Source organism: Hermetia illucens, chromosome 2 (assembly GCF_905115235.1).
Source record: "Hermetia illucens chromosome 2, iHerIll2.2.curated.20191125, whole genome shotgun sequence".
In the NCBI taxonomy this organism is placed as follows: Eukaryota; Metazoa; Arthropoda; class Insecta; order Diptera; family Stratiomyidae; genus Hermetia; species Hermetia illucens.
This window is the reverse complement of record NC_051850.1, coordinates 144324602-144342043: the sequence shown is the minus strand read 5'-3', so window position 1 is coordinate 144342043 and position 17442 is coordinate 144324602. Positions and strand designations below refer to the sequence as shown.

At 43.5% G+C, this 17442-nt stretch overlaps 1 protein-coding gene across 3 annotated transcripts in view; it reads right to left on the bottom strand.

Annotated features, from left to right (window-relative positions):
• Positions 1-1902: 1902 nt before the first annotated feature.
• Positions 1903-17442, bottom strand: part of LOC119647834 (protein disabled) — a 32476-nt gene continuing 16936 nt past the window's right edge. For 2 of the 3 annotated variants that reach the window (XM_038049078.1, XM_038049079.1), the window contains exons 4-9: positions 15653-15817; positions 12327-15589; positions 12191-12270; positions 11449-12129; positions 11234-11381; positions 1903-4131 (exon numbers count right to left, since the gene is read on the bottom strand). In XM_038049078.1, the coding sequence (XP_037905006.1) occupies positions 3045-4131; positions 11234-11381; positions 11449-12129; positions 12191-12270; positions 12327-15589; positions 15653-15817 (5424 nt within the window). In that variant the 3' untranslated portion in view covers positions 1903-3044. The remainder of the gene's footprint in view (positions 4132-11233; positions 11382-11448; positions 12130-12190; positions 12271-12326; positions 15590-15652; positions 15818-17442) is intronic. The other variant, XM_038049080.1, reaches the window with a different exon arrangement.

The window sequence follows — 17442 nt, the reverse complement described above, 5'->3', positions numbered from 1 at the left end:
AGAATAAACTCTTCCCCCCGGAAGCAAAATAATGCGAGTACAACCGCGAGTTGTTGGCGATTTATAGCGGCGTCCCTCACTTCCGTCACTATCTAGAGGAGTTTGAGTTCTTTGTGTAAATAGACCAGAGATACGCGTTTGCTCAGTCAGCTGACAAACCTTCGCCGCGACAACAGCGACACCTCAGCTACATATCTCAGTTTACAACGGACTTTCGATTCATTCCTGACTAAAGCAACGAAGCAGATGCACTCTCCCGTATCGAAACCAACGAAATGCCTGCCTTCGTCAGCGAAGATAAGTTGCCCCATGAGCAATCCCTGGAACTACGGAACCTGCTTCATGACAACACCACATTCCTGAAGCTGATACGCAAACGCTGCGGTTCAGACAACGAGATCGTCTCCAATGTGTCTCTTGGATGTTTACGCCCCTTAAGGCCGCATTTATGTGCCACGGACAAAACCCTGGCTGGCCAGACATACTGCCCACCGTCCTTTTGGGACTTCCTACTACCTGCAAGGAGGACCTGGACGCTTCATGCGCGGAGATCCTCTACGGAACTACCCCATCGCTCCCAGGGAGAATTCCTCGTTGTCGCGCAGTACCGACGACCCACCGAAATCGACAAAGAACCTTCGTGAATAAAAAGCTTAATACATGCACTCACCGTCTTTCTGCGTGGATGCCGCACGGAAGCCTCTGTCGCCGCTACTCAGGACCACATAAAGTCCTTCAGCGTCTGTCGGACATCCTTTACGAAGTCGACGTGAACGGACGCCGAGTTAACATGTCTACCGAGAGACTCAAGCCAGCGTTCGCGGAAGCCGACCTGCAACCGTCATCGGAGAATGTTTCTCAAGCAGTCCCTCCTTACTCTACCTCGGGACGATCTACTCGGACTACGTCAACAGGTCGTGCGAGACCATCGACGCACCGTATTGCCTATGAAAGCACCCGTGTTTCAGTAATGACGACTAACATCATAGCCCTATCAATTCTCCCCACGTCGGCACAAGAACGTATCCGTCAAGCAGGACTCACGTCCAGCTTAACAACATACTTCTTCCTTAACGATTTCAATATTCTGTAAATTTCATTAAATTTGGTCCACGGGTTCCTGAAAAGTGATCAACAATAAGAGTGGAGCTAAGACTATTTGCAGCAGTATACTGTATGGTGAAAGTGTGACGCAGCATATTTCGAATGTTGCGGACACGACGGATAGATGGCGCGGGGAACTCTCCACGCCTTTAGAACTCGCCACGGGAGTGGAGAGCTAGCGGTAAGAACGTGTCGTTGGTTGGGGGCAGAAAGAACCGCATGGAGACGAATCAGCCTCTTCTGCCTCCAGCCTTGACAGCAGACAGGCGCGTGTTAAAATTAACTTCTTATTTTTTATTTTTATTTTTAATTACTTAGCAAACCAGTAGTAATAAGTAATAAAGAATTGGAATCAAGAACCTAAAAAAAGGTTCATCCATGGCATCCAGCCTCGATCGAGCCACGATAACTTAAGAATCAACATTACCAACGAAAGAAAAAATAACACCGGCAGCCTTCAACGTTGTCAGGTCACTTAAAACAAATGTTTCAGCATCGACCTTGAAAAATATTTTCAAATACTTTTCTTAAATAACGCAGTTCTTCTTATGGATCATGAGTAGATAGCAAACCTTGTAATAAGTCCAACGAATGGGTCGTCCTAGAACTACAAAATGCAGAAGAATCGAAAAAGAGTAGAAGAAATCATAACAAGGGTTAAAATTCGTTTGCTAGTTTTGGTCTAAACAGCCCTTCACGAAGTTATATCTAATAACTTTTCCGGCAAACCAAATAAACGAAAAACATTCAGAGAACAGGATAAACATCGAAAAATCATAATGATATGAAACACAGTTATGCATCAGCTGGGAGTTCACAGAAATTATATATTATATAAATTGCCCAATTGTTTCATACAAATTTTCAATTACTAAATCATCCGGCGAAATTGCCTTTTTCAACAATATTGCATTATACATTTTTTGGAAAAGAATCTACAATTTTGGAATTTTGAATCTTAATCAGAGAAATAAAAACGGATTACAGTAATAAACCACATGCAAGTTAAGTTCTTTAGATAGAGACAACACCCAAATACGAGTATATCACGAATGACGATTCAAATCACATGTATTGAGACGCTTGAACGAATAATGCGAGACTGGGTCGCCAGATTTAATTATTTTCAGGAAGAAATGCAACCTGTACCTTACTTAGGAGAGTCACATCGCAATGGTATTAGATAAATGCCTTACACCTGCTAATATTCATCAGATACATACTGTTTGCACTTTGAACGAGAATTCATCGGTAAGATAAGAGCTCCACGAGGGCCCAATCCAATACGTGCCAACTTTGCCGAAATTTGAATTTGGTATTCATTCCTAACGTTTTTTATATGTCGACTTGCAAAACTATGCGTTCAAATGATGTCTTAGCCTCTCATTACTCCTTGGCATCGGTAGTTCTGATACCCTTTTTCAATTAGACGATTTATCACGAACACTTAATGAATTGACTAACAAAGCAAGCACTATTCGACCCGCAATTTGAAATTATCCGCCTTAATTTTCGTGACTGCGAAAAGGTACCTTCTATCCAACTTGTCTAAGCCCCGGAATTAGATACAAAGTAAGATGTACATAGATACAAATCACTTACCTTAAATCATTCTAAATACATGCACCAAATATATTATTTTGTGCTTAATTAAAATATTAAATAAATTAGGTTGTAAATAAATATCAATATAAAGTAAAACCTTATAAATACGTCTATATCCTAAGAAACATTTACAGAACTTTATATCGTATCTGATATCGTAACAGAAAACTTTTCATAACGAATTTCACTAAACTAAATTGGCGTGTTAGCACAAAATTTGAATGTAACGACGATGACGTAAGTGGTGTGAATGGTATTTTATCGTTTGACCATAAATCCATTGCAATTGAAAATTTCATTCTAGATTCGCTTGAATTATCTACATTTTCAACAAATCACATATTTTCATCGAATTTAGCAAAGTTACTATCCCAATTAAAGCCATTGTCTGTGGATTGTTGCATTTTCTTATCGCCACCATTAGCACCACTTGCATCATTCTTATTTGGATCTTTCTCGCCCGATGGTGGTGAAGATGACGACTTGAAAAAATCATCATCTTCAAAAGGATCTTCCGATTTACGACCGAATATATTAACCGATTCTGATTTTTTTATTTGATCTTGTTGCTGACGTTGTTTTGGTAAGAAACGAGAATTATTATTTCTCTTTGGTAGTTCCGATGTCCAACGGTCCTCATTCTCTAAAACAAATTCTGCTTTAGAGAAATCATCCTCGAAAGCGCCTACCGAGGATATTGGTGCTGATTGATCATTGTCAAATTTTGAAATTGTTATATTATCGTCGAACCGAAGTTTCTGCATTGGTGTTGGTTGATTAATTTCCGATTCAAAATTACCGAGGCTTGCATTTTGTTTGTGCTCTTTCTCAGAGAAATCATTTGAAAACCGGAACGAAGATTTTGTGGCAGCCGACGAAACGCCCGTCGATGATGGGGGCGGTGAATTGAAATCACTTTCAAAGCCATGCTCCTCAAAGTTGAATTTACTACTACTCGCGTTCGAACGCGGAGTTTCTTCAAAATCATCAAAATCGAAAGCGCGGCGACCACATTTGCCTCCTTTTGGTATTGGTGGCGGTGGAGTTTCATCGAAAACATCAAATTTATGTGTATGTCGTTGATCCTTTTCCGAATAAAATGATGCATCTTTCTTAACACCGCCCCCATATTTTGGTGTCACCATAGTATCGTCCATATCGTTATCAAAATTGAACTTCTCACCTTTTTTCCGGCGCTGTGAGTGATCTGCTTCCATCATTCGCTGATGCATGTCTTGCCGTCGACGATTTAATCGTTCAAATTTATCTTCGTCAACTGGCATTCCGTATTCATCGTAGTCCATATAATCATAGATTTCGTCGTGATGTGAAGGTGGCGGTGGAGGGTGACGGTATGTACCAAAAGTCTGTTGCTGTCGAGGTGGTTCATCTTTACCTCGTGTACGAGACCGTCGCCGAAACCTAAAATTACAAAAAAAAGAATGAATTCTCCTTACAACGATCAAATTGTTAACGCCTGCGACATTTATTTGAACGAATCTGCTGCGAATTTCAACACAGAATATGGGAACTACGATAATATCGAATTGAGAATTTGTATGAAATCCTGAGACTGCCAATTGCTGCAGGCCACGCAGAGTTAGTTAGTCTATGTTCCCCTCCATACGTATTGCATGATACAGAAAACTCATTTGTTGCGCCAGAATGCCGACTGGGGTCATGGCCGTCACTACCAGCACTACCTCATCGGATATGGTTCTAAGAGGTTCTGCAAACTCTCAGAGCCATCAGCCGGTAATCCAAATTTATCTGATACAAGTGCCTCTGCCCACACAGGCGACGCATAAAGCAGAATGGATCGCACGAGTCCGGTTAGAAGCAATCCCTAGGGTTTCGGCCCTCCAACATTCGGTAACATTTTTCGTTACTTCTATCACTGTCTCCGTCGTGTAGACCTCCAGATCGGCAAAGCAGACAACCGTAGCCTCTTCTGACACGAGAAAAATAGGCGCTCCATTATACATGGCAGCCCTGTGGTTAGACCTCCGCTGTAATGATGTACTCTTTGGTGCCAACATTCGTACCTTACCAGAGAATCCTCTCTGAGAGGTAGTTCTCTATATCAGCCAGCGCCCATTTATGAGGTCTAATGTCAACAACTATTTGGAACAATTTTTTGTTCGTCTAAACTTCTTTTAACCTTTAATAGTTAGTTACTTCATCTGACGCTACCGGTCTTTCCCCCAACCCTTTGATAAAGCGTCCTTGCCCGAAAACATGCAGTACGCAAAGTTGCAATTCCGTTGTTCATCGAGTAATTGGGTTGCCTATTTGGGAGCAGTGACCTTCTGGCCATTCGACGATCTAGATGACCTGTTCTTTGGCCGATGATATAAAGGTCTTGAACACAGCGGAAAACGTGTCCCCTTCGAAAACATTCACCATCCACCAATCATTCTGCGGAATCTTTCTTTCGAGCTCGATTCGCCCTTGATTCCCATGCACAAATTGCCTGGTATAGTCTTCAGTGGGTTTCCAAACAATTCTGCTAGATAAAACAGGGTATATGTAGGTCGTTTCCGCTGAAGGCTCCAGACTCCTTCCTCCGACAGTTATGAGATGCCGACATTTGGCAAGGGAGGCGCTGGAAGGAACAGCAACTAAATATGAAACTTTTTAATTTTTACTCTGATGAATCAATCCTCCGAATGTTCCATTATTTCCTGGAGGCCTTCTTCTCCGCAATCCCCCAAACGGCCACATTTTTCCCACGTATTAATAGCGAGAGTAGATTCTGCACCGTTTGAGGGTGATTGACCTTTATTTATAACAACCTCATCTACGATTAGCTTTAAGAGTTCTCTTGCATTCCGGACACCTGCAATGTCCCAATGGTCCACGTCTTCCTTCCAAGAATTTGGGTCAGTTTCCCAGTCCTTATATGATATGGCCTTCCACTCCGTCATTCGAAAGAGAGCAAGCCTTCCCAATGTGATGGAAGTCAAGACATCTAATGCACTGCATCATTGCCAGCTTCTCTCTAAGCCGACACATAACCCGGCCTATTCCTACTCTTCCCGCAACCATCAATTTGATTGCTATCTCTAGAGGTAAGCTGATGATCGTGGATTGCGTTCCACTTCCAACTTTCATTCAAACTTTTCTTTTAGCTCTATATTCCCGCTTCTATCCTAAGGAATTTCTAATTTGCCTCAAGAATTTGTCCAAATTACGTGCTTGGATTTTTGAATTCCAACATAAGTTCCTCTTTCAAGAACCGTCTAAATCGGCTAACATTACCTCCCAAATCAGTGGGTTCGGAGTCTCCTTTCACTCTCCTAAGAAGCCCTTCCACCTCGTTTGCAAATGATGACCTCCGGGCTTATCTTCGCCCATTCTCTGCTTTTCGAGGTGCCAATTTTCTCCAGGTTTCCACATCCTTCTCGTGAAGTCCACTCGTCATCTCCAAAATTGCGGCTTGGAAGCTGGTCACCTATTTTTATCTTACGATTTCGCTGCTGTTGTTTGCTTAACTGTTCGCACAGCCTCGTTTCTAGTTTCTCTCTCTTGTTTTGAATGGGAATCACTTGAACTCACTTACTCGCCCAACGCCTTCACTCCTCTTTCATCTTGGACCTTACCGTACGTCAACCTGATGCCTCTTAGCATGGCCCTCTCCTTACCGAATTCATAGGGCTCTATGATTTTGTTACCCGATGTGATAAAGGTAGCCCCGATTGGTTGGTGTATCTCACATCGCACGGGTGTTTAGACATCAACATTTCTTGCTTTGCGTGCCCACCCGCAACACATGCCTCACTGATGGTATGGCTCGTTCAATCGCAGGGTCTTTGGCCCGTATGGGTGGAGATCTGTGAAGAATCACACTTATTCTTAACGGTTCCGTCGAGGGAACCCGTTCAAGTCCCTCCCGTGCATTTGTAACATTAGAAATCACAGTAGCCAAGGTTTCCATTACTGAGGCACTACGGGCGTTGGATATTGAGTCTCCCCACAACCCCCGGCACTAGGTTTCCGAAACCATGGATTGTAACTTTTTTTCTTCTCTATGTTCGGTTTTATTTCTTGCTATACACACATATCCCCGGATGCCGACGTGTGCATTCATATATCACATCCGACGAGCATTCCCCTATCCGCACGAAGGAACACGCCTGGTGAGATACGGGCGGAAGTTTACCACGACCTCTTGTGAGGGGAAAAACGACTTCACTGTTTAGACCAATATTAGCAAGGGTTATCCTGAATGGATATAAACACGATAGGGCGTTAGTGTTTCGATGATCCTGTGAAGCAGGTTAACCGTGGAAAGTGGAAGGAGCGCTTCACCAAGATTCTCAATCGTATAATATCTGACGAAATTTCACCATTTGCGGCTGGAACTCTATATGGATATGGACTACTCCAAACAGAAGCAAAATTATTTTTGCCATGAACTCGCTCAGGCGAAATAAAGCCGCCGGCCTTCGCGGTTTTCCTGTGAAGTTGTCCTTTTGCCCGCGTCTGAGAATCTGAAATCCGTTCCAGTAAGCTGAAAAAGGGGATGACTTAAGATTCCCATCCGTCTTGAGTGTGACAACCAAAGGGATATTTGGGTGCTTCCCGCGCCGAAAAGACACTAATTAAAGTCCTGGAACACGGAAATCTTAATCGACCGAGAGAAAATTAATTTCCACTCTAGATCCAGCTGTACCCCTGACTACTGACCCTGCTCCACTTACTTTTCTTTGATTTCTAGAAGGCTTTCGATATCATCAATGGGGAGTGCATTTGAAATGCTCTACGCAAGAACAGCATTCCGGAAAAAGAAATGAGTAACTATTATCAGCATCGAGGTAAAATCTGAAAGGAATTTGAAATCGAAAAGAATCCCGCCGATACTTTTTTTCTGATTATCGAGTACATACTTCATACTGCCCGAAGGGAAGGATGCAATCAACAATGTCACCTTTTCTCCAACACCTCGACTGCTGCCTCAACCAGTAATGGGCCTTCGCCACATGGCTCTAGATATGGTGAGGGCACGTAGAGCCAGACTAAAGATAAACATCAACAAAATTAAAATTCGAAGTTTTATCGATCATCGCACTCTTCCTGATGATTTGTAATTTTGGAAGAGTTTGTTTCTGCCGACGATGGCAGCTAAGTAGATGTGGCTCGACGCTTTCATTAACAGCGATAGGTCCCTTTTCACTGGTTTATATAAAATCTCGAAATGCATCTTTTTTTTAGATGGAAAGTCATGGAAATCCTTCACGGGACGACCGTGAAGAATTACCTCGCGGGGAGACCTCTGGTCCATGCCAGCACGCTTAACGCGTCCGACGCGCTTTTCCTTCCAGTTCTTGGAATTCCTTTTGGATCGTAACTCTAACACTAACAACTCATTTCCTGTACAAGGTTGTGGGGTTCGATCTCAACTTTGAGAGTTCTCCTCCTCGAACAATGGAATGCAGGATGCTCCGGATCTACAGGTGTAGCAGCACATTCGTGACAATCAGGGGACTTGTCCATCTAAGGGTATCTTGTTATTACAATCCCATAGCACCCCATAGGTTCGTACTAGCATCGGTATTCCTCCTCCAGACCCCATTGTTCCGACTTCCCTCTTGCCTTTTACAAAGTGTCTTCTTCGGACACAATAATCTCAAGATCGAAATTTCCTGGATACACCAATAGTTCGCTTTTTGTTGCCTTCTTTATATGCTCACACAATTGAATCACCATTTCCATTACTATTTCCGCCGAACCGTTACCTCCTTCTAAAGCTGTAACGAAAATTTCCTTCGAAAGCACCTTCTAAAGCCAACCTTTCAACCTTCCAACTATCTCTTTCAACAAAGAGGAGCTGCAGTATGTCAAATCAATGATCGGGGCTAACCATCTACCTCGGAACGTCGCCGCACATCCAACGCCCTAAGTGCGGCCTGGCTACCACTGCAAATTGCGATGCGACTGCCCTTCAACCACTCGTCAATTACCCAGGTCGTCGCCCTAAGGATTGTATACACTTCAGCCTGACAACCCGGTGCATATTGTCTCAAAAGCGAAGCTCACTTCCCGTTTTTAGTTGAGAAGTAGATTCCGGACTGGAGAACCCTATTGCTTTTGAGCCATCCGTGTAGAAAGCTCCCGTATATCCCACCACGCATTCCTCTGGGACTTACCGGTTTTCTATACACATCATGATAACTTCATAACTTCTATCGAACAGATGAAAAGAGACCCGAGAATCGGATGGCTTATAAGAACTGAATTTAATTCTCAATAACTCTTCCAAAGCTCTGTGCACCACGTACGTTGTTTGCACATAAATCTAAGCACATAGTTTAATGTCGATCAATATACTTATATGGAGTAGCACACGTGATAGCATACCTTGAGGGCAGCCTTTCGTTGCTTCTGCTGCTAGATAACGGTCAGCACCCACTTCAGCACAAAGCAATCTCTGCGTTAACATATCGTAGTTCCATTTAATTAAAGTATCGTCGCGGCATGACGTTTTCAAGTTTTGAACATGACACCTCCATCGCATACTCGTCTTCCAGAGTTGCGTCCTCTATCTTTGAAACCAAAAAATGCAGAAAAGACCCAGAGCGGGTGCGACCTTAGCGCCTTCCCAAAAATATGACGCTGAACCAAACTCTCTAAACCTTTCAGCAAGAATGATGTTAAGCTAATCTGTCTGAAGTTCTTTGGGTTTGAATAGTCATCTTCCTGAAGCCAAGAGGCAGGCTCAAAGTAGAACATCCTTCAAAAATATTTCTTAGCAGTTGCTCTAGGTGCTCTATACCCTCGTTTAGCATTGCTGGATAAATGCCATCCATGCCAGGTGGTTTGAAGTGTTCAAAGGGCAGTATGGCAGCTCTCACTTTGTCATTGATAACAACCACTATCGCATTGTTTCAGTTCCCCTTACAACAGTTACGTGTTGAAGGGTTTGTTGGAACCGCCAACTCATCCCTTTTAAGGACTCCATGAACAAGGACGTAAAGTCTTGGTCCAGAGAGTGCATCGCATACCAAACTCACTGGACATGCTAGGAAGGAAGTAGATGTATTCCCTAGGTCGACAAGGCGCTTCACTTTGTGAGACTCGCACGACTACAATTATTGACTCACGATCATTGATCAGTTTACACGATAGCCTGAGGTAATGCCTTTGAAGAACATAACAGCACAGTCATGTGTTGAAGCCCTCTATCGAGAATGGATTCCATGCTTTGTGTTCCCGCCGTCATCATCATAGACCAGGGAATGCAATTTGAATCCATTCTTTTCTCGGAGCTCGGGAAATTCCTGGAATTCAGCGGACAACTTCATATGATCCGCATCGGACACTTACGGCAGCCATTTGACGCATGACGAGCCGCCCTGGGCCAAGGCCTTGCCTTTCGTTCTGCTTGGCCTCCGTACAGCCGTTCGCGAAGAGTTTGCTGCCAGCGGTCATCGACAAGAGAGACCGGATTGTTGCGCTTACTGCAAGAGGCCGTGCTCAAATTAAAGCCACCTCCGCCACACCAATGCAGAACTTGAAGTATGACCCTACGTTCTGGTGAGGACTGATGCTTTCCGGAAGCCGCGCTACACCGCTTTGAAGTTTTTCTTTCGCCTTACAGTTCCTCACAACACGCTATAAAGGAGTCTCGTTTCGAACACTTAACGAGCCTCTTATATTCACGCTATGAATTCCGGAAATTTAACCAGCCTTCATTCTTATTGCTTTTAAAAGCTGGATCCGAAAATCATCTGGTTGATTTGCTGAGTTTTTGCAGTTTTCCATTTCACCGAGGAACCGTTTTATCGCCTTTGCCTCGGAAAGGAGGACAAGCCACTTTATAGCACTCTTAAAGTGTACGATTCAAAGTTTCATATTCATCTTCTAGCGCCAAAGAGTCCTAGTCGCCTAAGGAGCACACTTTCACGTTCGTCTACAATAGTTAGAATGAATTCTAGGTATCGATGATCCGACAGTAAGACCTAACACCATTAAAGTGCAGATTGTTAGGTCAATTACTTTACTTCTTCTCTATGCACGAGCACAGTATGTGCTAGTCTCCCAACAACTATATATTCTTGCGTTGGAGAGGTGTAGGCATAGCTGACGTGCTACGTTCCAATTTAGAGTTGAATAGCAACCGTATATAAACTCGGGTTCCACTTGATACATCGCGGTCTCCCATTGTTGCACCAATGCTGATTTTTAGCTAATCTTACCTTTCCTAATACCATTATGTTTTCCGCGATCATAGTCTTAAGCAAATTCCTAGCAACCTTCCTCCGCTCTTCCTTCGTACCTCAATCAATCAATTATTCAAATATAGATTATGCCCCATTTAAGTGAGTTTAAACATTTCCTTTTCTCGGCTACTTTTTATCTTCACGGCTTATTGCTGTATCAAATCTTAGCTTCCAAAATATTTTGCAATCTAAATGAGCGTTACTTACTCAACAAGGACAAGGTTACAAATGTATCGCGATCTACCTGATTTGCAACGCACAATCTCATTGTGAATATTCAAACTAATGAAAAAATAACTTACCGTCTATCCTTCTCGCCATCAGATCCTGATAACGTATGACAAAGAACGCGTCGATTTTCGGCAAGACGTCGTTCTGATTCTGAAGCACTGGACGGACGTTTCCAACCCTTTTGACTAGAAACTTGAGGAACTGGGGCTGGAACAGTATCTAAACATTAACGGTGTTAGCATTTCAGGCAAGTCTTTTCCAGAACATAGACAAATCTACTCATTACCTTCGCCATCCCAGTGACTTGATCCACTGCTTTTTCGAATTCTCGCATTCTGACTAGGTCTCTGCAGACTTCTTGTATCAGTGGGACCACGGCGAACATGATCACCATTCTCAGAATCTGGCTCGTAATCTTCGTTGCTACGCATTTTTATACTCTTTCTCAGCGATCGAGTCTTCTCACCACCTCCCATATAGCGTTCTCTGAACTCTTCACGACTATCTAAACTTCCGTAGACGTCACCACTTCCAAAGCTTCGTTGCCGACGACTCGCACTATCATAAGATTCCACACTATCACGGTCAAAACTTTTCCGATCCCGATCATAGAAGAAATCTCTTGATTTTGATCCTCGACCATCACGCCCAAAGCATTCCTCGTACATATTTTCGTAATCCCTTCTGCCCTTTTCGCCGTAATACATCATTTTACGTTCTTTTACATCAGGCGATTCACCGTAAGATTCAAACTCATAATCAGGGCGACAATATTCCCGATAATACTTGCGTTTCTCATAGCGACGATCGTATGATGACATAGGTGGTGCCATTTTATGGTCCCTTAGTAGAGGACCGTATGTTCCGCATTCGAATAGGTTGCGATCGAATCCCCGGGCTCGAGCGTCATCTTCTTCAGGTGGCGACCAGTGATGGTGACTACTAGCATGATACCAATTTTGAGAATCTAAAAGCGATAATGCAATTAATTATTTTAGTTTGCACTCATGAAACCAGCACCAACTTACCTGGTTCAAAATTCTCCTTACTTCGGCTCGTGTGACTCTTAACCCTCCTCTCTCGCCTTTTCGAAACCTCTTCATCATAGCTGAAATATTATAACATTTTAAACCGAATATTAAAGACAATGAATACAAAACTCACTCGTAGTCATCATCACATGAGTTCATACGACGAGCATGACGCATGTAATAACCGTGCCTGTCTGTCCGATCTGGTGGTCGTTTCTTATAATCGGAAGTCTCGTCATCCCACGGGCTTAAATCTCGTGAAGACGATGAAGTTTGGCCCTTTGGCCATTTCTTTACATATTGCTCACCCTTCCATTCGTCCTTGCCATCAGAAGAACAAGGTGACTCAGGTAAATCCTTACTCGTGGGAATCTTAGGTGACTTTGCAGTTGGTCCCCCATTCGAAGACTGTTGTTTATCAGCGGCTTTCTCAAATATAGCCCATGATTCAGTAGCACCTGACGCCGGCTCGGTCGTTGTAGGTATCATCTTTGCATGCTCTGTCCCCGATCCACGATCAGCTTCCGGGGATGAACCACATATAACATCACTCAGTGATCCCGATTCCGGTCGTTTTTTCGATTCCATAAGATTAGTTACTGCTTGCGGGATAGGTGACTTATTTAGAGGAGATTTCGAATGCGGAGACTTGTTCACGGGAGATTTAGATGCTGGGGATTTTTGCAAAGGAATCGGAGACGTGGACATATCATTAAACTGCGACTTTATTTCATGCGCTAGTGACGCAATGGGAGATTTGCTTGCTTGTGAGGGTGGTTTCGGGGATGTGCCAGTCTCTGTAACGGTTGGCGATTTGTTCATCCCTGGAGTGAGCCGCTCCCGACTTTCCAATGACAGATTTGAAATAGCGCGATGCATGTATTCATCAATTTCCAGGTCATCCGTATTAGACACTGTTAAAGTATGCATGAAGGAAGTATCTGGTTTACTCTTCTCAGATGCTTTGGAACCCACTTCCACCGATTCCATCCCATCTCCAGAAATATTATTCTCAGGACTGGTTTGTTCGTTTCTAGTTCTATCGCTCTCCGCGTCCTCAAATACATCAGGTTCCCGTTCACCATCTTCCAATAAAGTCGAACTTTGCGAACTATCCACCTGCCGAACAGGTTTTTCGAACAAGTCTTCCACTAGGATTATATCACGTAAGGCGGCGTATCTATCTTTGGCTTGGGATATTGCTTCGGTGATCTTTGTATCGATTTTCGTTACAGGAACTATATTGCTTGGCTCTCCATTGTCTGGTTGCACTTGAGTTATTTCGTTTGCGGCAGGCATGTCACCTGCCATTTCATCTTCCTGCCCGGACGAGTCTACATGTTCTGTATCTTCACTTTGTTTTTCTTGTTCTATAATTTCCCTAAATACTGCATAGCGATCTGCAGACGGAACTTGATGAGCAGCGCTTGTTATTGTCGTCGTGGTTGCTGATGACTTTGTTTCAAAATCTGCGAAATTAGCTACAAACGGCGCTCCACTCTCCTCTCCAAAATTATCATCGAACTTTGCAACGAACGTGGCATCAGGGTTTTGATCGAAATTAACCTTGAAAACGGATGGCTCTTCAACACGCTTCGCTTCTTCCTGAGCCCGCTTCGAGTTCTCTATGAAATTTGACAAATAACTTGTTAGTTCGACAAGTGTCATCGTGCTCAGTTTAGATGTCGGCACATTGAGTTTCGCTGCCAGTTCATCAATGCCAAGCGTGAGCAACTGGCTGAGTGTAATATCAGGTAGTATGGGCTCATTACGCGACGCACTGCTCCGTGCTGTCGTTTCATGTTCAGTCTTATTGTCAAGGTATTCATACCTTCGGCCACGTCCTTTAGTTTGTGGTGGCGGTAAGAGAGGTGGCACATCTGGATTCGACGTTATCGGCGTCAGGTAGTCGTCTTCTTCACCGGGTTTCCGTCCTGGCCTACCAGGTCCAGGGAAAGTAGAATCAGTCCTTCCAACTTTTCTCGAAGGTAATGGTATCGGCGGAGCCTCAGAGTTTTGTTGACTTGAGGATTTGATTTTCGCAGTAACATAGTCATACCTCGTTGGGGGAGGAATCGCCGAAGATGATGTTATCCTCGGACGAATAACAATGTCCGAAAATTGCTTTTTCGGGGGCAAAGGTGGGGGCTCGATGTGCGATGCGGAGTCAGGTCGCGGCGGTGGTTCAGGGGCAGCCTCATTTTCACTTAAGGAATCGCTCTCCTGCAATCTACGCATATTTATGCTGTTCGAATCGCGTTTCGAAAACTTTTGGCCAAATAAATGAGGCATTTTCTTCGAACTGATGCTGCTTATGACGTCAACAGTGTTCTGCTTGAATACACTGGGTCTGTTACGGTTCCCAGATGTAGGTGACTCGCTTGTTTGACGTTCAATTTTCTTCTGAACCATGTTTGATGAGTTCCAGCCTTCAGGCGGCAGATTCACTTGTAAAGGCCCGTTAAACATGTTCATGTCCTTTTTAGGCTTCACCGTTTCCTCCGAAACTATTTTTGTTTCAGGTAAAATTGTCTGCTTATTACCGCTAAATTCAAATTCGAACGGATCAAGCTTTGTAAAGATATCACCTTCTTGGAATGGATCGCTCTTCTTTCGTGTCGGAGAAAACGGGTCTGTGTCTCGCTTTATCATGACCGGTTCCTCCACCCTGGACCTGTCGAGGTCTATATTAAAAAGTTTGTCACTGTGTATTGGATTGACATCTTTTGGAAATAAACTTTTCTCCGGGAGAGATTTTGTGGCGTATTCTCCCGACCTATGGTCCACGTTTCCGGATGGGTCAAATGAATCCTGAATGACATCAAACACATCTTGATCATGTTCATTCTCTTGGAATGTAGCTGTAAATGTATCCTTGTGAGATAGATCTTTAAGCACCTTCTTTGGTGGATTCTTTAGTTCATGGAAAAAGTACTTCTTATCTATGTAGGGCTTACTTTTGCCTGTCCCCAATGGGTCCAAATCTGTAAATGCATCTATAAACGGCGCTGCGGATGCTGCTTGCTGAGTAGCAGTTTTCGTTGATGTTGATCCAGGTATCGATTTATTTTGATCTTCGTTAGATTTTTGTGGCGTTATATCATCGGTTGCATTCGGTTTCGGAGCGGAAGTGGTACCTACAGTCGCGGATGATATCTCTAGAGATTTCGGAGCATCAAAATTCACAGATGACAAATCAACTTGTTTTTCAAGCCAACTATCAGTGGAAGTAATTGCAGATGAACCAGATGCGTTGACACCACCTACCAAACCTTGTAAATGTTGAGTATTTGAATTTGATCCACTGGGATTTTCTTGCAGAGTATTATCCAGGGGTTTGTTGCCTTTCGCATGTCGGGACCTTGTCGATTCAGGGGGTGGCAGAAGCTGATACGTCTGTAAATATTGAGAAAAATATTAAAAGTTTCGCTGTCGAAGCCCTTTAGATTGAGCTGTTACAGGAAACGCCGTGAAAGAATCGCCAAACGGATCCTCCTCAGTTACACTTTTCGTTGTTGCTGATGGCTCGTTGGGGGTAATACGTTCCATTTGGGTAATTCCTCGTTGAATCGAACTCAATTCTTGCTCTAGGTCTACCAAGTCAGCCACAGATTCGGGGGACATCTAAGAAAAACAGATAGATGTGAAAATATCGAAATCATTTTCGAGAAAACGTTTTTATAAAGCCTAAGAAAATATATGAATAACCTTGGAAAATTGAAAATTTTGTTTTAATCACAAAAATCTTCCAGAAAGGCGAAAAGTTTTTATGAATACTAGAATCTCGAGCTGTTATGCACTGATTCATGAAATTCTAAAATATAATCTATGAGCTCTGCGTCAGGAGATTAAATTTCGTTGATGTACAGGTCTTTGAACTCTGTTTAGAGACCCCATCACGTTCCGAATATCTGAGAATGATTGGATCGTTCGGTTATGGTTAAAACCTATAGGTCAAGTTAGCTGACCCCGAGGAGCCCTCCTCTTCTTCAGGTCATAATGGCTAGAATAGGGCTAGAAATCACTCAGGAAAAAGACATGTCCATGTTCGTTCCTTATGTTGGTTCCTTACTTCAACCCGGGAGAGATTTAAGTGACCTCCTTGAATGTTGGACGTGTCTGCCTCGACGATTTTTCACCTGGTAAAGATTGAATTTCTAACCTCATCTCGGGAAATGATGTTAGAAGGGGAGATCCGCTTCTTCAATCCCGTTGAAAACTTCTGGCGGTCAATCCAGTTAAAGGTTATAACGTGTCAAAAGGTGTGGTGACTCGGTTACTCAACTATTAGCACGCCGTTGATGGAATATTCCCAGCGAATGATCTATCTTTTCTACGGACGCAGGCTGTAATTAGCGGAAAATATCCTGAAGAGGATGAGGGTTTAAAGAAAGATTTCGAAAAGGACTGTATGACTGCGAAGTGCTTTTGAATAGGAAGCGGTCATAATTAATTGGCAGACATTTATTGACGTTTAGTGCGGTGAAGTCAAAAGCGGCGTTTTTCAAAGAGGGGCATGGGGCATGGATCGAAAGATTTTTGGGATACGATGACACCGGGTCAGAACAAAAACATTGGTGGCCATCTGTTTTTAAGCGACAGGCACCCGGCGAGGCAACAATTCATCCGGGCTGCAGTTTGCTCCGCGAACGCAGTACCAATCATGGAATGATCCGGGTAGACAGATACCACAGGCAACAGGGGATTGAATCAGCATCGGTTAGTAGAGCAGGAAGTCCCCCGACTCGCGCGAGGGAATTTCGGACGAGGAATGTTAATCCTTTTTGCACCCCATGGAAAAGGTATGAGCACACGGTGGCGCGTTGTACTCAACAACGGAATTTGGGGTATCCCCAGCAGATAAGGGGGACGGTTCATTTTTCCGAACCAAATCGCGACGAAAGTGGACACTACTGTGATTTCTGTGTTGCGCGGGATCATGCCTCGTCCAATTGCTTTCCAAAGTATCTAGCGAAATTGGAGCTAAAAAGAAACGAATATTCGCCGCCCTTGAAAGTGAGAAAAAGAACGTGGAATTCTGAGAAAAGAATTTTAAAAGATGAAGTTGGATGATTGTCATTGAAGTTCGCACTCCAGGGTCTGAGAATGAGTGTTACTACTTGTAGACGGGGTAGAGGGGCGACATGTAATTTAATTAAGGAATCAGTGTTATCAGTGAGGACATATTAGATGTGGTTAGCACTAGTGGGTTATATGGAGAAGAAAGAGTCTTTGGGTTCTTGTAACCT